This window comes from Scomber scombrus, chromosome 5 (genome assembly GCF_963691925.1).
Source record: "Scomber scombrus chromosome 5, fScoSco1.1, whole genome shotgun sequence".
NCBI lineage: Eukaryota > Metazoa > Chordata > Actinopteri > Scombriformes > Scombridae > Scomber > Scomber scombrus.
The window spans coordinates 9,437,024-9,460,174 of record NC_084974.1 but is presented as its reverse complement, the minus strand read 5'-3'; the positions used below and the strand labels follow the sequence as shown (position 1 = coordinate 9,460,174).

General features: G+C 38.7%; 1 protein-coding gene and 1 non-coding gene across 4 annotated transcripts; both read right to left on the bottom strand.

Annotated features, from left to right (window-relative positions):
- Positions 1 to 420: 420 nt before the first annotated feature.
- taf15 (TAF15 RNA polymerase II, TATA box binding protein (TBP)-associated factor) lies at positions 421 to 11,749 on the bottom strand. Of its 3 annotated transcripts, none has more exons than XM_062419595.1 (16): positions 11,610 to 11,749; positions 10,890 to 10,923; positions 9,837 to 9,870; positions 9,667 to 9,745; positions 9,344 to 9,419; positions 8,475 to 8,737; positions 8,197 to 8,371; positions 5,812 to 5,846; positions 5,197 to 5,229; positions 4,768 to 4,880; positions 4,323 to 4,452; positions 4,081 to 4,233; positions 3,919 to 3,988; positions 3,211 to 3,299; positions 2,869 to 3,016; positions 421 to 864 (listed from the first exon to the last, which is right to left on the bottom strand). In XM_062419595.1, the coding sequence occupies exons 1-16, from the start codon at positions 11,617 to 11,619 to the stop codon at positions 825 to 827; spliced, it is 1,482 nt and encodes a 493-aa protein (XP_062275579.1). In that variant the 5' UTR covers positions 11,620 to 11,749; the 3' UTR covers positions 421 to 824. The 3 variants fall into 3 exon arrangements, with proteins under 3 accessions (XP_062275579.1, XP_062275580.1, XP_062275581.1); XM_062419596.1 differs by having other exon boundaries at positions 4,093 to 4,233; XM_062419597.1 differs by lacking the exon at positions 5,812 to 5,846 and having other exon boundaries at positions 11,610 to 11,743.
- Positions 11,750 to 19,284: 7,535 nt separating this feature from the next.
- LOC133981228 (U1 spliceosomal RNA) lies at positions 19,285 to 19,448 on the bottom strand. Its single transcript, XR_009925291.1, has one exon. It is a non-coding gene; the product is annotated as a U1 spliceosomal RNA (small nuclear RNA).
- Between the last annotated feature and the right edge of the window lie 3,703 nt (positions 19,449 to 23,151).

Below are 23,151 nucleotides of genomic sequence, written 5' to 3'. Positions count from 1 at the left end.
AAACACAGCTAATTTTAACTCAGTGTCAGGCATTATTTCATCCTTTACAGCTTCTACTAATCAAGGCTTTCCTCTTAATACCTGAAAAACTAAAACTAAATAAAACTACTTAAATCGCTTGTTAAAACTAACTAAAACTAAAATAAAAATGCAAACTATTTTAATTTAGTTTTTCAAACTAATGAAATAATAAATAAATAACCCTAGTACAAACTGTGCAGAACATTTTACACTGGAGTTGACATCTTGGATATCTTTTTGTTAGATTCCAATTTCATTGTGCTTTGTACAATGACAATAAAGACTTTCTATTCTATTCTTGGTTTTGTGTGTCTCCTGTATTTCCCGGGTTGCAGGCTCGTTTTTTTTAGTGTAGCAAATTATTGATAAAAACCCAAAACAGAAAGCACAGAGAAAAGATCAGTTTTTATTTTTATTTTTTTTTTGGGGGGGGGGGGGGGGTGGAGAAGAAAAAACAAAACAAAAAACAGTACAACATTTTATTCCGTTCATACAAAACAATGATTCTAACTCACAAAACATCTGCACCTAAATTCTCAGAGAAAATTAAAAAGATGTACAAAGAAATCAAACATAGAAGAAAAAAAGAAAAAAACAACATGCCAACACTCAACTCATTCCTGCCCCTCACGCACAGATGGAAAGAGTAATATAGGTAATGGGGGGAGGAGGAGGGACGCAAAAAGTTATAAAAAAAAAGGGGGTAAGTCAAACTCAATGTCTGATCTATCCCCTTCTCTAACCCAGAGCCCCTTCCCCTCGCTGGCAAACTCGAAAAGCTGGAACGGCGTCTGTCTCAACAATTAGTATGGTCGCTCTCTTCTGTCGTCTCTGCGGTCACCTCTGAGAAAGGAGGGATGAAAAAAGAAAAAGAAAAAAGGAAAGATGTATTGTTACGATCAACGCCTACTTTTGTCATTAAATTACAGATGAAGGTGAAACGGGGATAATTTCTCCTCCGTCCAACATCCCACTTTAAAAAAAAAAAAAAGATTTGCTTTCGATTTAAAAAAAGAAAAGAAAAAAGAACGTCCTTCCACTTTCACTTTGACTAATACTGCTCTTCACCTTCAGCAAAGTAGCAATAAATTAAAATGTGCAAATATCTAAAAGACCTTCAAGTGGCACAAACACATTAAGTGAAGGGTGTTGCATTAATATTCAGACACTTTGTTTCTTTTATAAAAAATAAAAAAAGAGGCTAAAATGGTTGTGAGTTGTTTTTTTGTTTTTTTTAAAGAGCCTCAGTGCTTGACTGAAATTAAAAATCTAATTTAAAGACTGTGCTTTAACCTCCTGCGACCCACGCTTAAATATTGTTTGTAGTTTTATAAAAATGTTCCTCGTTTATGACATTGAGAACGAGTAAATGTAAGGAAATAGTTTTATGTTGTATTAATTGTGTTATACAGTAAAATGAATTCATTGTCCCCATATGAGGAAACTACAATGCTTACTTTCTGTACCTATCAGGTCTGACTAATCCCAAAATATCTTGGAGAAATTACAAATGCATACCAAACAAAAGCTCAGGTGTCAGGAGGTTAAACTACAGCTGTGTCTCGACTGTATTCAGTATTAATATACACTAATCTTTAAAGGATTTTGCAGTTACAATACCAGAAACAAACATACTTGACACTGACAATTAAAACTTTACCAAGACAATTTAAAAAAAGCATTTCTAAAGATGTAATATTTAGTTTTTTTCCCCATGTGCATTTAAACTTTTTGCAGTTTTCAGTACTCCACTGTAGGAATAGTATGCAATAGATAATTTTGCCACCTTTACTATTGGTGCTTTTCCACTACAGTTTCAGCACGACTCGCCTCGGCTCGCCACGGTTCCTTTTCCATTACAAAAAAGTACCTACTCAACGTGGGCGGGGTCGTCATAGCACGGCTCCGTGAAACTGCCGTGACATCGTCTTATACGCGACACAAAACACATAATTGGAGGACATTGAGGCAGTGGTGTACTTGCTGCTGTATGAGGCTTTCTGTCACACACAAAGCAAGAAAATTAAGCCGTATGGCTGTAACTATGGTTAAAAATGCCGGGTTTGATTCTTGTGTGGGACGGCTCATGACGCTTCCAGCGACAACTACCAATCAGCGGCCAGCAGTGTGTCGACATCACATTTTAGTACCGGCTTGGCTCGCTTGGAACCTCACCATAGCAGGTACTAAAAAAGGACCAGGTACCAGGTACTTTCCCTAGTGGAAACGCAAAAAGAACCGAGTCGAGGCGAGTCGTGCTGGAACGGTGTAGTGGAAAAGCGCCATATGTGAACAGTTAATTGATTTTGGGACAGTTTAGGTCTTTAACAAAGTTACACACTCAGATTTGTCTCAGGGCAGTTACGCCCTCTTCTGGTCAAACACCAAACTGCACCGGATAAAATCATTTCTGGCAACTAACAATTATTTTAATTTCAAATGAACCTGCAGATTTTATTTCTTCTATGAATTGTCAGAAAACAGAACTAAAATGTTTTGTGTGATAGTTTCCTAACATCATGATTAATCTTTACACTGCAGAAACTAGGAGCAGTAAATGTTTGGCCTCCTGCTGAGAAAAATGACTATTTGATTATTTGTTTACTTATTGTACTATTGCACTTTGTTGTCACATTCATATCTTTGCAAAAACTGCACTAACTTTCACATCAATGTTAGCTGATTTATATTGTTTGATGTACCGTTTTATGTGTATCCTGAGTGCTTTGAAAGGCGCCTTTAAATAAAATGCATTATTATCTTAAAACAGCTGAAAGGAGTGTGCCTTCAGCTAATATTTATATGCATGTAAGAAACAAAAAAATCGTAGTTTTTTTTTTAACCCACCGTCCTCCCATTTTGTAGCCTCCTCCTCCGTATCCACCGCCGCCACCGCCTCCATAGCCACCACGATCTCCTCCACGGAAGCCTCCACCACGCCCTCGGAAGCCACCGCCGCCTCTGTCACCTCCGTAACCTCCTCTGCCTCCACGATCTGCAAATGCAATCATCATCATCATCATCAGTGTCAGTAAGAGACTATCACACACGACTGATATTTATGTTTATATTCAGGTTCTGGTTTTAGTCCGTGAAGCCCCCCCCAAAAAACTGTCTGGTAAGATCAACCCTGCATGTTTTCAGGAATACAAGTAACCTTCAGTATTTAAATTAAGAAGAAGCACTCACCTCCACCTCCAAATCCTCCATCTCCTGGTTTGGGGGCTCCACACTTGTTACACTCCTGTCGTCGTGCGAAATTCATGTTGCCGCAAGAGCTGATGACAGAAAGAGAGATGACATGTTATTTTTTTTATTCACACTGTTCAACTTCACAGATTATGTCTTGCTATAAATGTATATTTATTCAGACCCTTTACTGTAACCCTGCATGTCTGACATTTTGCTCTTCAATACTGCACATATGAAAAACCGTAGCTGGATCTATTGTGCCATCTATACAAGAGAGTCTATGTACGCTATATATACTTTTTCTAATGTGGGTGTAGGTTTGTTTACGTGTTCTTGTGCCTGTGTTTATATGTATACATATACATCCATAGGTTTGTGAGTGTGCATTTACATATGACTATATACACATTATTTTATTTCTGTTTTGTTTTTTTTCTTATTTTGTTTATTCGTTTCTTTTTTGGCCTTTTTCGGGGCAGAGGGGCGGGGTTGACTTGTTGTTTGTTCATTGTTCTTTAACCTGAAGAATATATTGTGCCATATTGTGCTTTCAACAAAATTATTTGTGTGTATTAGTATTTTGAGGCGAGAACGCGTCTGCCATAGTCAATTTCCGGCTCTGTGCTGCATGTGTGACTCCGGACAATGTTGGAAAACTTTAGTAGTAGTAGTCTAACTTGAGTTATATAAAACCCTCATACAGACCTGTTGGGACAGGGCCAGTCTCCTCCCTTAATGTCAAAGCTGGGTCCTCCACCACCACGACCCCTGAAACCTGACAGCAACAAAAACAGTCGAATTCAGAAGCGAAATATTTGAAACGTTAATTATCCAAGACTTGAGCCAACGCCTACGGCTCCTACCCACCTCCTCTCCCACCTCTTCCACCACCACCTCCTCCTCCTCCTCCTCCTCCTCCGCCGCCGCCGCCTCCTCCTCCTCCTCCTCCTCCTCTCTGTGTGAACTCGGCTCTGCGGGTGGCAAACGATACTTTGAGGGGTTTGCCTTGGAACTCCTTGCCTGAAGTGAGAGGATAGATCAGTTGGCGGGATGCTCAATCAGTATAATTAGAGAGAGTTTCAAAGCTTCAGGATATGAACGCTCTTTACCATCAAACCAATCAATAGCAGCTTTGGCTGATGGCGGGTCATCAAATGACACTGTACATTCTCCTTTCGGCCGACCGGTGACTTTGTCCGAGTAGATGTTGATCATTAGCTGGCCGGTTTTCTTGTTCACCTAAAAGCACAAAAAGTCCTGCTATTTATCATGTCAAGACCGGTATTACTCAAACACTGGTTATTTAAATAGTTAACACAATTAACATCTAAAGAAAGGCAACAATGGTTCAAAGGATAAAGAGTTATAAAACAGGAACTCTGATCACTGATTGTGATTGCTCTGACAAATAGTTTATCACATAATGCAATCAAAAGTCTACTGCAAATCTGTTGAATAAAGTCTTTACAGTCATTAAGATGCGTTACCGTGAAAATGTAATCAATCAAGTGAAAGGAAATCAGTGCTAGACATGCAAACAGACTAATTTAATACCTTGATGATGCCGATTTGCTTGAAGAAGTCACCGACTTCCTGAACTGTGACATCTTCTCCCAGTCCCTGCACAAAAATGGTGTTGTTGTCAGAGTTGTCCTGCTCCCCAGCAGCTAGAGAGACCAAAAAAAGTGGAGAGAAGACATCAGAAATGATCACATTTAATAGTCATTCACAAGGAGATGGAACAGTGGGATGTACTCCTTTACACCAGTAGACAGTGAAAATAATATAATAAATTCAGAAACCAAGTTTGACAGAGAGACACACACTTTGCTCTAACCATTAAACTGATAATTACATCCTGCTCTGTAATTAGAGCAGCTATGGACAGATTTTTAAATTATAGCTGACTAATCAGTGCAACCCTAATGAACTTGTAATATAAGTGTCTTCAAGAGCTCACACACACTGAGGGATTTGCTTTACCTGGTTCATCCCTTGAGCTGTAGTCTCGAGAGCCTGTAAAACAGAGGAGAGGATGGAAGAGAAGACTTGAGCAAAACAAAATATTCAATCACCTGTACTGTTCCACACAAATTATTAACTTCATCCCTACTAGTGCATAATGATAAAGAAAATTAAAGTCCATGTTTACAGCTCGCTCTCTGACAGGTGTTTTCATACCGTTGCTTCACATACCAACACCTTTCCACAAGAACACAATGGTTCTGTTTTTTTGACCACCACCAAAATGTCTCCAGTTTTTAGAAAGTTTTCCTTCTTCGTCCTGGGGACACCTCTGTCATTTACAATCAACTCTCACCTTCATGCAACAATACCATTATTTTACAACTCAGGCTCCATGTTTTCTCTCTTCCTCCCTCTCTCTTTTTCTTTCTTTCTTTTTTTTTTTTACCATATCTGAAGACATTTATGAGAAATCCTTCTAAAGAACAATAGGTGGAGTCCCTTGGGATCTGGACATGAAAATGGTGGCATTCACTGAGTTTTTTTTTTTTTTAACCCCCCTCTTTTTTTCCTTTTCTGCTAACTCAAGTTCTTTCCTCCCCCACCGACACAGTTCTGATGCTCGTCACTTACCACCGTAATTTTTGAAGCCACCACGGTCACCACCTCTGCAGAGGAAAAATTGGAGATATGATGGCTTTTCCTTTGTCCCAACTGAGAGCTCAAAGCTCCCCTACATCCCCATCAGTATGCACTTCTGCCAGGTTGTGCGACTATGGTGGAAATGTCTCACACGAGGAATGTGTTAGTCTTTGACATTAAGAGATCAATGGACAGATGACTAGGCAGCTCTGACTGAACAATTAGGCAGACGAGTGTAGACAGTTACCACAAGTCACTAGGTCACCATTTACAAAGTTCAGCAAATTTGATTGTTGTTTTTTTTTTTTTTAAATAAACATGATCAGATTGAATACCAAGAGCCGGAAAACCAGCTGAATTTGTTTTGTTTAAATACATGATGGGCCAAATTGGTGTGAAGGGGTTTAGCAACTGATGTGCAATCTTCCACTGAGTGCGTTTATGAGATCTTTTAACTGAGGTCCATGTTATAGTTCAATCACTCTGAACACCTGTAGTATAAAATGTAGATCCATGTTAACACAACACACATGTTCGCCATTGTCAAATATACAACACTTGAATGAAACCTGTTGAATGTGAAGCAGTTGCAGATGTGGCTCCAGGTGCGTTTCGATGGAGTTTCCATTGTTCAAAAACTATTGTGTGATCCTCAGAGCACAAGGGCAGACCAAAAAATAAGCTTCTGGTAATTCAAGTATGGCTGCTGGACATTAATCTTGATTTAAAAAAAAGATATAACAGTGCAAAAAAGAAAAATAATCTGACTGAAGCTCAAAATTACTGAATACGATGAAAAACTGTATTAATTGTCTTTCACTGGTCTTAAGATACACAATAAATTTTTAAAAAGTAGACAAAACAACTGTTGCCAATCAGCCATGTTAAATTTACAATATAAACTAGAAGACAGACAATGAAGAGCTTTCAGCTGGTCTCCAATAAATGAAACTAACTGCAAATGCACTTTTGGGCTCACCTTAGAAACTGATGGTTAACTGTGCTAATAAACTCATCTCAAAAAATGTTGAAGAGCTAATTCTTTAGGTCCTTACAAGGAGGCTTGAATTCACAATGGTTCAAAAGGAGTTTTATCATGGTACACATCTTAATGTGGTGCATTAGTTTTCCATGAGTGAAGAAAACACATTTATGCAGATTAACCATCAGCTACAGCACTGCTCTCATTCACAGAAGCATCATTATACATCATGATGTTATGCTCTTAATTTACTACTTGGTGTCTGATGTTAACAGCCTCTGAAACTGACAAGAGATTTCCCTTAAGGCCAATTCATACTTTCAGCGCCCGCGTGGCTAAGAGGGTCCACGCTGGTCAACAGACGGCACTTACATAGCGCCTCAAAAGTCTTCTAGTCTTAATGCTGCAAGCCACATTCACCCATTCATACGCTGATGGCAGGGGCTGTCATAAAAGGTGCCACCCTGCTTATCAGGTGGCTCTAATCACACACATAGCGCAGCCATTGGGCTTCAGCATCTTCCCAAAGACACTTCGACATGTGGACTGGAGGAGCCGGGAATCTAACACGGTCTTCCGATTAGTGGACGTCCTGTTCTACCTCCTGAGTCACAGCCATTGTGTGTTTTTGGGCGTGTTGATTTAAGTGTCGGTGAGACAATGCAATGCGATCCAGCAAGTCGGACTAGAGTCCAAGTGGATTACTGCATTTAAAGGCTGATCAAAAAAACACCGCACAGCAGTTTGTAATACTCACAGACAGGACTTTACAACACTGGAAAGTTATTACACTGCAACCCAATTTACACTGCTATATGTGGAATGTAACCGCAAGAGCTTCCACAAGACCACAACTGTCTGCGGACACGGAAAGCATGAATTGGCCTCTTACTGGTCAGAGAAGGTTCAAAACCAGTCCAGTGTCTGGTGTAATGTTGTACGGCTGGGTCGTAATGAAAATCCTGCTTTGAGCAGACATGTTTAGTTACCACTTCTTTACTTTATACCCCAATGATGACGAGCAGATCCTCAGTGGTCAAACAAGAATATATCCAACTGTTAATCACCACTTATAAAGTGTGCAGCAATTGTTCCCTTTTTAAAAGGAGGATGTTGAAATAACACCATCATGTCTCTTATTTAAAAAATGGCTGAGGCTTTTATATCTGGAGCACAATGCAGAGAGGTGGTGAATATAATCTATGTGATATGTGACAACTCAATCAGATCAATCAGGTTGTGAAAAATAAATACCAGTTAGGTGATCTGGAGCATAAAGCAGATGGGTGGATAATATAATTTATGTTGATGGTCTATAGTTGATGAGTGATGATGTGTCTCATATTTTACAGTGTATAAAAGTACCTTGGGGGCAGTGGCACTATGCAACTTACCCCATACCAGGAGGTCCACCTCTTCCGCCACGGTCGTATCCACTGCGCTCATATCCCCCACTGCGGTCATAACCGCCACGGTCATAGCCACCACGGCCTCGGCCTCTGTAGCCACCTCCGTCTGAACGGTCTCCTTGGTCACTTCCAAACCTCCCACGCTGACCACCACTTTCACCTGGTGCAAAACATGTTTTTAAAATGGTTTTCAATGACGAGAGCATCTCATCTTACAGGATAGTGATGAAGGGGATCTTATTTCAAGATTCAGTTATTCCTACCTTCACTCCATCTTCCGTAGCCACTGCCGCCACTGCCGCCAGTGCCGCCACCACCTCCTCCTCCTCCTCCTGCTGCTGCTGCTGCTGCTCCTGCTCCCTGGCTACTGTAAGATCCCGGCTGTCCAAAGCTGTCTCCTCCTTGGCTCTGAGCAGCATAGGACCCCTGCCCTTGACTGCCATAGGAGCCTTGCTGCCCATAGGACCCTGATCCTTGTCCATATGATGGTGTAGACGACGACGATGTTGTCGACTTGTCGCCATACCTTCAAGTAGGTTGAATAAAATCATTACAGTTAGCACAACAGAGGACCTGAATGGTAAAACATTCAAATGTATGAATCCATCCAACTAGGGCTGGGCAATATATCATTATATTGATATCGTGATATGAGAGTGGATATCGTCTTAGAATTTGGATATCGTGATATGGTGACACGGCACAAGTGTTTCTTTTCCTTGTTTTAAAGGCTGCATTACAGTAAAATGATGTACATTTCTGAACTTAGACTGTTTTAGCTGTTCTGTTATTTGCCTTTTACTCACTTTGTCATTATATATAAAGTACTGATGAATATTTATCAATAATCTCATTGTGTAAATGTTTTGTGAAAGCACTGATAGTCATCCCTACAATATTATTTATTTGAGTGTTTTTCATGGTTGTGTTGACATGAATTTTCCCTGTCTGCCTTGATTGATAAATATGGTGATTATTAAAAAAATCAATAATTACCAATAGACAGTTTTCAGCCACATTGCCCAGCCCTATTTGTAACAATTTTTAATACTACCAAGCCAAGTTCAGGAGGCAAATAATGTAAACAGAAATCATTCTCACAACACTTGTGATGTAATTTTAGTAGTCTTACCCAGATGACTCCTGTCCATAACTTCCATAGCTCTGTGGTTGCTGCCCGTAGCCTGCCTGAGGAGGGTTGTAACCATCTATCAAAGACAAAGATTCACAAAATTCAGGAACATCCCACCTCACACTACAGACAAAACGTTTACTTATTCTGGTATACTCTATTTTCAAATCATAACTATATAATAATCTGCCCAACACACATCTGAATCAGTTTACGGTAATCTAACAAGACTTGCTTACTAAAGATTGTTTTATGTAGGACTTTTAACAAATATGGAGGCATCATTATAATAATTTCCCTCTCATACTGTTTGCTTTTCGTACCTTGTGTCGCAGCTGGTTGACCATAACTACCGTAGCTCTGTCCCGTATAAGAGCCGCTGCCGTTTCCTTGTCCATAACTCTGTGAACCAGAAATAACAATCAATATTTGAGAATAAAAGTATGAAAAATATAATAATGCTTACAATTCACCAATTTAGGAAGAGGCTTACCTGTCCACTCTGTTGACCGGTATATGATCCGTAGCTACAATTATATAAAAACATTTTTTACTTTCATTTAAACTTCATTCAAAACCTCCACACATGATGTTTTAAACTTTAAATAGGACTATGTGAACATACAGTACCAGTCAAAAGATTGGATATGTTCCCATACAGTTGAATGAGAAAATATGTCCAATATAAATATGTGTACGACAGGGGCGATTTTAGACCTTTTTAGGAGGTGCTCAAGCATCCCTAAATTTGATCTCAGCGCCCTTAAAATAGTTTTTTTTCCTCCAAAAAAATCATCTTGTACACGAACAGAATGAGTCTCTAACAAGTTTTTAAAAATGTTTTGAACAAATGAGGTCAATATGAGGTCTGTTAAACATCACATTTAGGGTCAATGAGAAAAAAAATCCATGTTTTATGTTGTCATGGCCTCAAAGAGGAAAAGCAAAAAAAAAGATTTTTCCCTCAGGATTCAGTAACTATCTTAGAGTCCTCTGTAGAAATCTGTGATTGTTTATTCTGAACCATTATTATTATACATTATAGTAAACACTCTGCTATGTATTAATGTTTCTTGTTGTAATTTACGTCATTCAAGGAAATGAGAAATTTAGCTTGGGGTTTTAACACTTGCAGTGCATTGTATGTAAATGTCTGATCCTAGAATCGCCCCTGAGACCAAGGTTATTATTATTATAGTTAACTAAATCTATGCTACAGGTTCAACTGGTTTTATCTTAACAGCTTTAATGTTCTTTGGATAGTTCTGTCATTAATATTGTCTTTCCCTCAGGATTCATTAACTATCTCAGGGTCCTCTCTGTAGAAATCTTGATTTATTCTGAACCCTTATTATTATACATTACAGTAGACCACTCTATGCATTGATGTTATTTACGTTATCCAGTGAAATGAGTAGTTTAACAGGGGGTTACACTTGCAGGGCATTGTATGTACATGTATGATCCTAGAATCGCCCCTGGGGTATAAATGTTTGTGTGTGTGTGTAAGAGATCAAGTTTATGCTTTGAATGTTTTCCTCTTTACCTTTGTGAGCCACCATGCTGGCCGTAGCCTGAATCTGAAAGAAAGAAAAACAATGATTTAACATTTGAATTTAAAAAAAGGTTTTAACCCAGTGTACCAGAGAGTTATGTGACTGAAGCAGCTGATTTTAGTACTAATGGTTTGAATGTATGTAGGACAGCTGCATGCGAGCAGGCCGTAACCACGCCAACCTGGTGAAAATGGCGGTCAATTTTAGTCTGGGCTGCGACTAAAGCTTGGAACGGAAACAATCTCATCATGGGTTTATACACACTCCCACATCAATAGTAAAAAAAGTTGACTATTAGATAAACTGTAGAAGTGCACAAGTATGTCTAGTTTATGTTTATATATAGATTTAAACCGGTATGTTTCTGGTTTAGAGGTAGAAACAAAAGAACAACAGAAACAATAGAAACAAAGACACCGGATGAGGCCTCCACTAGTAACTGCTTTAATATATTACACCGTAACTGTAGGGGTGAAAATACACAGGACTTAAGTATCATAAATATAAAATCTCGCACTAAAATATGACTAAAAAAAATCTGCCTCCCAACACTTTAATAGATGAAGGTAGCGGACATATCCATTAAATAGACGGCGCCCATGCCCCCGGCCTCGCGGTTAGCAGCTAATGCTAACATGACTTTAAAACACTTTTATATTACTCATTCACAAACAAAAACCAGCAAAAATATACAAGATATGTAGACTTACCAGTGGCCATTCTGTGTAGGTATATATGGTCGTTTTAAAAAAAATCAATGAAGTGTGTTTTTCTCTGTCTATTGTTAGCTGATAAAAAGAAACCAGTTTACATCTACGCAGAACTGAGCTAGACTGAGCCTCTTCCTTCCTCCTCGGTTTCTTCTTCTTCTTGTCTGAGTGAACCAAGCACCTCGGAGAACAGCGCCGCGGCTTTGAAGGCAATTTGACAAGTGGTCAAACTGTGTAATTACAACTTCCTAGTGACTATTAGATCCATACAAGGGGTCGGGCTATGTTGCTTTCAATTAGTATTATTATTATTATTAATAATAATAATAATAATAATAATAATAATGGTCCGTGTATTATTCGTTCATTTGATATTGATTTTTCTATCCATACAAGGGGTCGGGCTATGTTGCTTTCAATTAGTATTATTATTATTATTATTATTAATAATAATAATAATAATAATAATAATAATAATAATAATAATAATAATAATAATAATAATAATAATAATAATGGTCCGTGTATTATTCGTTCATTTGATATTGATTTTTCTAATCTTGTGTCCAGCCCATTATATCAACGAGGTGAGGGAAAATAACAGAAAAAATCTCTGTATAATGAAATATAGTTCAGCAGTATCACAACCTGCTCCAAACAGCCTCCAAAATGACCATACAATTGATTTAATGCCTCTCTGAAACATGTTTGAATCAAAACTGAACATTATAAATGAAGTGAAGTGAATATTTACTGGAGGACTGTTGTATTAGACTACAATACTTTTGGTGGACGTGATGCACGGGCAACTACTGGTAACTACTAATTCATGGCAGTAAGTATTTGTATTGTTTATTCAAGTAATTCAACTGTTGTTTACAAAAAGCTATCTGGCAGACACCACAAGACACAAAAATAGCAGACAGAGGAGCTTTGTTGTCAGTACTGTTTTGGGCAAATAATCCAACTCATTCCAGAGGCCCCATGATGATGATAACAGGGTGCAAAAACAAATGGTGGTTCAGGATATTTATCCAAATCAACCAAAGCAATATATCATCTCAGCCAGGCCACTGAAAAAAACATTTTTATTCAGTCATGGGTAGATTTTTAAACTTTAAATTAAATTAATAATCTTGTACATTTAGTGACTGAAAATATGTTTCTGAGTAAAAATGGTTAGGAAGTGATCATCCCCTGATCAGATTGAGCCCAGAAATGTCAGAGCTCGATCATGTGGCACAGATATGTAGTTATATAAGAAAAACTGATATAATACCTCCTTTGCATCGTACAGCAATAAGTCCCAAATACATTATAGTAACCTCTTAAAGTGCAACTGCAAGGTTTTATAAAGATATAGTGAGATTTAAGTTGAATAGTATTACAACTGTATGCTATCAGTCTGTACCTGTTCTTAAATTTTGTGAAATGTTTTATTGTTTTCTAATTCTGAATAATGTGTTTTCTGAAAACTTTGTTGTTGCCTTTCCTGTAATATTGTTGTGTTTTAGACCTCAGGGCAGCTGTAAAAATGGATCAAAATTACACAGCATTTCAAAATGTCTACTGTTTGTCATTATTCCAAAGCTTTGGGGTGCACTTCCTCCAATGGCCCCTTGATGCTGGTTTAAAAAAAGGAACACTTTGACCTTTCATTGCTGATTTGCAAATACAATGTTCTTTTAAGAGGATATTAGGTCTTAAAGAGGTTTATGTTTGGGAGGTGTTTGCTTTGGTTGACAAAGACCTGAAACCATCCATCAACAAATCCCTGCCTACAATAACACTTATCTTACCTAAGGAATCTATCTTTGAAGATTTCCAGTGTTCCTGTGATACTAATGATATTATTAGTTGCAGGTGTTGTGGTGTCCATGACTACAGGGACTGGCTGAAAACCTCCTGTTTTAACCAGACTGGAGGACTCTGGGTTCCTCACAGCTGCTGTAACTCTACTTTCCCCTCCTGCAATGGGACTGTGAATCAACTGTGGTAGTCAAATGCTCCAGCCGGACTGTTTGGACACTTTTTCCTCATTGACATCTGTTCCTCAGTCTTTTTTAATGCTTCTCACTTTCAGGGTTGCCAGGTGAAGATGGAAATGACTTTACCGTTTATGCTGAGTTTTATCATCTGGTGCTCCCTGCTGGTTTTCCTGGTGGAGGTGAGAATGATTACATTTAATGACTGATGATTCTGTATACACTTGATGTGAAATACACCCTGACTGAGGAACATTTAATACATCAGCACTCTCCCATCATTGAGAGTTGTATTTCTGATCATTTGATGAATATCAGTCCATGATTCACTCTCATAGTTCTGCTTCGGTCTGCACCAAATCCTGCGTGTAATATCTGGGCCTTTAGCTGCTAAATCCTCCAGTGGGTTCAATTAATATGACTACTTAAAAAATGATTGAGTTATTAAATAAAAAAGTCAAAACAGTTGTGTATGTAAATCAGGTTTGCTCTATTTATTCAACCAAAATCATTGTACGCATTTATAACTCACAATTCTTAAATTCATATTTTTTTAAATTTATTTCAAGAAAACAATTGATAAAAACAGTCATTCCAAATCTGAACAACCACCAACACAAGCATGCAACATTTAAAACAAACACACAATCTCATTTACAGTTTAAATTACAATAAAACAAGTGGAAAATAAACAAGAAAGTAAAAGGGAAATTTACCTTATCAAAAGTATTAATTTACAATTACCACCGAAAGGAACATGGTATTTTAGAAAAAATATATAAAATCTCATATACAGTTCATATTCCTGTTAGAATTGCAAGAAAACAACAAATATCAAGAAAATAATCATTAAAGAGTTAGTTGTACAATAAAATTAACAGCCACCAAAAGGAAGATGTGGCATTTAAACAAACTTACAGGTACATTTTATTTACACACATTTATAGTCATGCTTAAAACAACACGGTCATTTGTGTTCGTGGCACTTCTCTGAGGACTAGGATTGGGTATCTTTCACATTTGAACCAATACTGGTACTCAGTGTTTGGTATCGGTACTCAATGGTACTTCATTACGGTATTTTACTCTGAATCTGTAACGCCTGAAGTATTAACCAAAAAATGTAATTACTGTAGCAAAAAAAAGTTCCAAACTTCTTAGTTTAAAACGTCTTGCCCACCTTTTTTGAACATTTTAAAACACAAAACAAAATGTATGAAAATAAGAAAATATAAAAATTAAAAATATTAACATAAAAATAGACCTTTAGCTTTAAAAACAACAAAAACACTCAAACTCAAACAAACAAACACTATTCTAACAATTCTTTTTAACAAAGATGAGCATGTCAACCCTTTCAGGTGAAAGCCACGCCCGCTCCACACTCACTGTGTCCCCAGCTGTTGAAAACACCCTCTCTGACAGAGTAGAGGAGGCCTGTACACAGATATTTTTGGCTAGGTTGGAGAGCATTGGCATCTGACCCCTCTTCTGCCACCACTGCAGAATAGGGTCCACCAAGCTTAGGACTGATGTTGCAGCTCTTCTCCTTCCTGGGCAACATCTCCATGCTTTAATGAAGCATACACAATACTAAATAAACACAATATCCAACTAGAATTGCAGTTACAGAACCAACTTTACGATAATGAACAAACCTTTCTGCTAAGCAGGTCCACACATGGGACCCTGGCTTCGAACTGAGGATCCAGGGCTGCAGCCTCCTCCAAGAACCACATAGTTGCTTTCATACTAAAAAGATTAGAAATTACAAAATGGTCAGGGATTTTATGAATAGCTAGTTGGAAGCAAAAATGGATGAAAAAAATCCTCCCATGTCATCCACTGCCCTTGTTTTGCCAGGATTTTACATAAACTAGAACTTTGTCTCACCTGAGTGCAGTTCCATGGATGGTCTCCAGGCCGCTGGCTACATCCTTCCTGAGCTGCTCTACTTGCTCTGCATCTTTGAGGGAGGCATTGTACCACCTACTGTGGCTCTTCACAGGCTTTTCAGAGACAGTTAGTATTGCCTCAGGGCGCACTCACACTAAGGCCAGTTGTTCCGTACCGTGCTGTAGCACGAATGTCCCCCCTCCCCCCTCCTCCGCTGGCCCGCACTCACATTACCTCAAACCCAAGTGTACTCAAGCACGGTTGCCTCCGACACATTGCACAAAAACATATAGACAGTTTACTCTCATAAAACATGCACAGGTGTGTTAGCGTGCTGTGCGCCGTTAAAACACAACACAGCCGATCAATTAACACATTACTTGTGTAAAAAAGACTCAGCAGACAGTCCTGATTCAACTCTTTACGCCAGTAAAAGTAAGACTTAGGTTAATAACTTAGAAGTCGCCAAATGACTTACTTTAACGAATTTTGTTAGTTTATATAATGCAGATTTGTAAAATATTACTTTTATGAGGGTCACAGTCACAGACAATAAACTTTCATTTCATAATTGTGGTAGAAGCCGTGCAGCAGATGTAATGAAGTCAATGCAAACTAATATTAAGCCTATAGCCTATTCATTTCATTTCATTTCGCTTGAAATGACCAGGGCTCAGCAAGTATTACCTTTTAAAAATCATCGATTTCCAGGGATTCCCTGGAAAATTGGCTTCTTTCCCGGGATTTAAAATGTCTTATTTTCGGGAAAAATATTAATCCCTAGTGCGCATGCGTGACCAAGTGTACCGTGCTCAAGCACACCTCTTCCACCCGTACCCTACCAGGGAAGTGTACCGTACTCAAGCACGGTACACTTGCACTCACACTCGCCAAATAATCCGGACTTTAGGGGGCAAATGTGCTTGGGCACGGTACGATTGCCTAGTGTGAGTGTGCCCTCATTGACAATGTGTAAATGTCGGTCTGACTGCTTTCCCCTTGACGATGGAGATGCTTGGGGACTCGCTCAGCTTAATCTTCATCTGCTGAAGCTCAATGTTCTCTTGAAGCTTTCACAACAGCTGAATAGCACAAGCCTTGATCGCGGTGAGCGTTGTGATGTCATCCATATAGGCTCTTAGATGTGGCAGTCTCAGGCCAGATTAAATGCACTGTCCTCCAAACACCCACCAAGATGCTCTAATGATCAGTGTTGTCGCCATGGTGAAGGCTAGAGGTGAGATGGTGCAACCAACCATAATGCCCACCTCCAGACATTGCCACGCTGTGGTGAAGTTCTGCTGTTATCAAGCATAGCTGCACATCCTGGTAGTAGGCCCTGACTAGACATGTGAGGGCTGCAGGAACCCTGAAGTACTCAAAATCAGTCCAGAGTAGATTATGCAGGACTGAGCCAAACGCATTGGCTAAATCCAGGAACACCACATTAAGGTCTGTTCCCTCTTCCTTGGCAACCTGGATCTGGTGCCAGATGATACTAGCATATTGATTCCAAGCAGCCGGAGAAGCCTGCTTTCAGGATCGGTGTGTCAATCAGTAGGTTTCTTTGCAGGTATCCATCCAGCCTTTTAGCCACCATGCTGAAGAAGAGTTCACCCTCAACATTTAGGAGGCTGATCTGGCAGAATTGGCCGATCTCTGATGAGTCCTTTTATTTTGGATAAGGATTCCTCCAGCTGTCCGCCAGGATGACATTACTATTTATCCAAATATTTTGACAGCACACTAACTGTAATATGAACATTAACACAACATGAAGATTGCTATGTACAATATATCTAGGGCTGCAGCGATCGATTATTTTTGTAATCAATTATTCTATCGACTTTAGTGCATTTAACTTCAGCACCATCTGAATCAAATACATGAACTTAGTATTAGTGTGACTGATTTGAATGTTTGCATCATTAGGCTCCTCCTACCTCAGGCTTTCAGTTTAGAGACCTGAGGTCACCAATGTAATGTAACCAATGTTCATTGTTATGAGTAATTATTAATAATAATAATAATAATAATAATAATAATAATACGTCTGTCTTTGTTGTTGTTGTTGCATTGCTGTATCTAAGTGTATTTCAGTATCTACAGCTGAAGATGGCGACCCGACTTATTAGGACCGTCAATCCAGATGCCCCTGCACATCGTCAACAGGCTGCACTGACGGCAACCAGAGAGGCCTGTAGCTATCGGGATAAGAAGATGGTCTTCCCCAAACCTCCACAGGAGCTGCGTTTCCGGGCAACTGCCCTTGTCCACGTAGAAACTCCTTCAAGCAGAGGGTGCCATCTCGTCAGCTGTGCCTGGGAAAGCTGGTGGTGCCATTTGGACAATATGAAAATGCACCAATCCACTAGCTTGTGGCATATAAGCATATTATATTCAACAATATTGTAATCAATGCATTTTAAATACTATTTTGATGTCATGCTTCAAGCAAATTACCTGTTTATCGGTATGCACAAACTGTGGCTATTATTGGTGTTTATTATTCATCTCTTTACTCATTATCACAACTGCAATTATATTAATGATGTCAGTACTAAGTTGTGTATATGCTTACAGTGTGATTGACAAGCACCGATCAGAGGTGTCAAACCCACACAGAAAGGGAGAGATTGGGAACCAGTGGGTGAAAGACTACTTCACAGAATATGCAGAGAGTTTCCCACAAGTCTCCCGTCTCCTTGAGGCCAACATCAACAGGTGTATCTACGGCCAGAAAGGGTTTGAGGATCACACCTTTCAGGAGATGTGGGAACTCTATAGACAGCATCACGCCCAAAAGAACAGGCCAGAGGAGTTTAGCGATGAGCAGCGGTAGATAATTAAGAAGGCAAACAGTTCTGTGAGGAGATGGTTGAACACATCAGTGACCCACATCACCAGTACGCAGATGAAGAGATTCAGAAAATATATCAAAGAGAAGGATCAAGTGAGTACTGGTTTGATTATTTGCTAGAAACACGACAGAAAATGTGTAAAACTCACTTTTATCGTATGGTCTTTTTCTTAACGGTTGATATTTGTTGTGTTGTTATTATTATTGTATATTGACATTGTTTTTATTCTGGATATTTTATTTGCATTCTGTTTTTACAGTAAAGCACTTTGTAACATAGTTTGGAAAGGTGCTATATAAATAGTTATCATCATCATCGTTATTATTGTGTAAAATAAGCAAATTAAAATCTTTGAATCTGTTCCCAATCCCTTTTATCTGAGCTCTGAACAAAAGAACTCAACTTTCTTCATTCAATAAAAATTAGTTTATACTGTCATCCTCAGATGTCGCCATTTTTACTGCATCAAATGCTTCAAAACAATGAACCATTTTCAATAAAACAATTTCATATTGATTTAAAGCTTCTATCCAGCTTCTTTCCCCTACTCAATTTTTCAGTATCACATTCACTGATTTGTATGCTCTATTTTGGTCTAGCTTTTTATTTTTCTATCTCACTTTCCATTTTTCTATACTTATTGGGTTTTGACAGTCAAGACTTACTCTATGTGTAAAGTGCATTGAGATAACTTTTGTTGTGATTTGGCACTATATAAATAATGATTGAATGATTGATTGAAATTAGGAACCATTTTCAATATAACAGTTTTATGTTGAGTTGAAAATGTCTAACACAGTTTCTAGAACAGTTTCCTTAGGTTTTCCCCTACATTCTGTATCACAATAACTACTTTGAAAGCTGCACATCACCCTCAATCAGCTGCTGGTTTTGCAATTTTTTTTTTTTTTTTTTTTTTTTAAACAGCTTTATCAGGGGAGAGCGCGAACGCAGTCCCCCACTACCAGAAATTATGCAATCGAGATTCCCACATTTGGGGAATTCGCAGAGGTCAGCACAACCGGAGTGCAATGGTTGAGCCTCGCCCTGGGTGAACCACCTTCTTGATCATGGTATCTCCCTTGCCAGGTAAGTATGAGTTGTACAGATCCGAGCCTGGGAACTTTTTCACAGACACAGCACGCTGACTGATGGTGGACCATCCATACATCATCCAAAATACACGCTGTATGAGGCTGTGGATTTCATAGACTGTATATAAGAAGGTGGATCTGCAGGGATTCAACACACAAGGAGACATTTTATACTAAATATGACAAACATTATTTAAACTTTATACGACAAATAATGACTGGCTTTCCCATGTTGCACTGCTGCACTACCACATCATACCCTAACCTAAAATCACCCACTGTTTCAGTTTTACCTCCAACAAATGAGACACAAACCAACAACAGCTTCAGATGAGCCCAAGTGAAATCATACTGCAGTCACAAGTTGTTTTAACCACATTTGAAATTAATAAACAACAAAAAAAGAAAGCACATGTTTTTCCCCCCATGCCCCCCTCCTCACATTATAACCACTTCCTGTTTCTTTGTTACCGGGGCAACAGACATTCCTGCTACTGCCTACTGGTCTAGAGTGGCAACAACACCGTTTAAGAAACAGCACATTGACTCTGAGACATGCAGCATGATTTTCCAATATATGTAACAGCAAGAATATATGATTCTTCTGACATATCAGAGAACAGCAGACTTTGAGACCAGCAGAAATGCCCACTCACTCAATAGCTGCAACAGCAGGGAGACACAGCTCCAGTCCATGCAGACAGAGGCAGCTCAAATAAAGTGAATAAAACATCAAAATGAACATTAGCAGGACAAACTGCAAGTTCACATGCACTTGGTCTGTCTTTTTATAGATAAATTATGATCAACCGTGACGTTACTTTTGAATGGAGCCCAAGAACAGTCGACCTCAGTGTAAAACTATCAGAAAAGTAGACCTGTTGTTACATTTTGTCTATTATTTGCACAGCTGTGTATTTTATTTAGTAGAACAGTTACTGACATTTTACTCCATTTTAAATCAGTCTGTTATTGATGAAAAAAGGACTGCTGTTGGAGATAGGCCCTTTCTTATTAAATATAAGACACACCGCTCTCTCCCAAAACCTATAGACCCCTTCACAGCTTGTAAACAGTGTGACGTATTTTGGGGACGGGGCTTTTGTGAACTCAGTTTTCATTTTTGAATCGAAAAAAACATTTGTGGATCTCAGTTCTACGCTTGTGGATTTGCTTTTTACACACACGGAGTTTTGAAACAAACTTCCCGCCGATCCGAACGAAAATCCACTCGTATCACTCAGCCATTTTCGGATAGCAACTGATGACGTCATTTCTGCATTTCAAAGTAAGAGCACGCAGTCTTTCTATGAGCTTTTTAAAATAATCAGTGATAAGTGACGTGCATTCATGGTTTCATGTTAATGTCATACAGTGATTATTAGTGTGTGTTTATTTGTTCTATGTATATTATCTAGCACACACTTTTGTATACATTTCTGCATTCTTGCTCTACATGTTCCTAAGTAGCTCTGTGTATATTTTGAAGTCCTTTGACTGTACCGTTTTCTAATAATCCTTTTTTAAAGATTCATTAAAAGATGTTTTTATTGGGTATGATTTCAGCATAGGTCGTAAAAATGTTACAGTCAAAGGACTTCAAAAATACACAGATGTACCTGGGGACATGATTTTTTATAATGTGACTATGCAGACTATGACAGATGACTGTATTACAAAAAATAAAAGAATAATAAGCAACTTCTGAGTTTACGAGGTGCACAGGAATGCACCATAAAACCTAAACGAGGTGCACTTGAATGCACCATGAAGCCTCACACGCTTTACCGTACAAGCGATGTAAACAGGCACTCGAGTTTTGAAGTATAGATAGCGTGACCGCAGTTTCTAACTGCTACGACTAACTTACTGCTACTCAAGTTATACAACTGCTGCTACAGTTGCTACTCCTTGACATATTGTTACTGTCACCACAACTACTGCAGCCCCAAATAATGATTAACTTAACGTAATTTCAGTCACAATATAGTCTAACCCATAACGTTATCCAGGCTGAAACTGATGATGCATTACATATTAATCTTACCTGATATGAAGTGTGCGCTGCAAACACGAGTGTTGTTGATTATATTTTCAGTCCAATCCTTCCGTCTAATCGCGTTCAACCAAAGTAGTCTACGACTTATTTGTCGTACTACAAACTAAGTTTGTATTTTTGCTTTTGCGGTTTTGGCATCCAAAAACACAGCAAGACGACATGTTCGCAGGTGTTTGCCTTTGACTTGTATAGAGACGGTAGTCCTTTTGACACCAAATCGGTCGCCCCCTGGTGGCCTTTTGATAGAATGCAGTTTTAAGTTACTTCCGCGTTCGCATCGTTTCAGAGGACCAGAACTCCCCGCCTGGTCTCTATACAAGTCAATAGAGAATTCACCAACTTCTCACTTGATTTATAACCTCGGTAAACGTTTTCAAAATGTGTTTATGGTCTCAATCGCTAGTTTAAAGCCTTCTTCAATGCAGTATGATGTTCATTTGTGAAATGTTGGCCTCCCTGACCTTATATTTGAGCAGGGTATGCATTAGGGCGTGGCTACGTTGTGAATCAGGTTGATTGGTTCACAGGTTCAGGAGGGCGCCTTATGCTCCTCCTGATGCCCATATAAGTAGAATCCGTGTTTTTTTTTTACCCAGCATGCACCTGAAATTTTCAAGATGGCGCTGCTCAGATCCGATACTATTCGCTTCCAAGCAGCAGTCCACAAACCAATGGGTGACGTCACGTCACACTGGTGGGGATTTTCTGTTGAACTCTGGAAAACAGGGATAAATAATCACGCAAGTGATTCAGTGTTTCCTCAACCAGAGCTTTAGTGAAGTAAGAACCAATCAGAGTACATCTGCATAAAAATACATCTGAATACACACGTAAACAATGAAGACACTTGGCGTATTTATACAAGATGGCGGCAATCTCGCTCGCTCTTAGTTACTTTTAAATACCCAGTAAACATAGTTTTAATTTACTCAAATATCATATAAATGTTCTCCGCACAGTCAAAATGTCTTATAACGTTATTGGAAACAGTTTCACAGTTCACATTATTCACCACATACCTGGAAAACAGGGATAAATAATCATGCAAGCAATTCAGCGTTTCCTCAACCAGAGTTTTAGTGAAGTGAGGAAAACATGGCGTGCGATATCCCCCGTATGTGGGCGCAGACCAAAATAATCGATCCCGATTCTTACACATCTAGACCTCCTCAGTGAAAGACAGAGATTATTATAGCCTAGTGATTTTACTGTAACAAATAAACCACCAGCTTTCCTGTGCCTGGGAAAGCTGGTGGTGCCATTTTGACAATATGAAAATGCACCAATCCACTGGCTTGTGGCAAACTATGTGGGCTACATGAAGTAGTAAGCAAATTATATTTAATACCATCGTAGACATGCTTCAAACAAATTACCTGTATATCGGTCTGCAAGTTTCTTTACTCATTATCACAACTCCGATGATATAATGATGTCTTTTTTTTTTTAACAAAGTTTTATTGAAAATTTAACAAACAGACAATCAGCAAGACAGAAAAAAGTACATGAGATTGTGCAACATGAATAAAACTGAGGTAGACTAACTAGGGGTTACAGAAAAGAGTTTTTCATAATATGATAATGTGCATTTACTTTTTTTGTTGGTCATGGGTTATCATTAATCTTATTGAAGTATTGATGATGTCA

What these genes read in the sequence shown, in the direction of transcription:
- taf15 (XM_062419595.1), bottom strand. An exon ending in CAGCATGGTGGCTCACAAAG is followed by an intron (nt 9,871 to 10,889) that starts GTAAAGAGGAAA and finishes ATATAATTGTAG; the next exon opens with CTACGGATCATATACCGGTC. An exon ending in GGCTACAAAATGGGAGGACG is followed by an intron (nt 865 to 2,868) that starts GTGGGTTAAAAA and finishes CTCCTTTCTCAG; the next exon opens with AGGTGACCGCAGAGACGACA.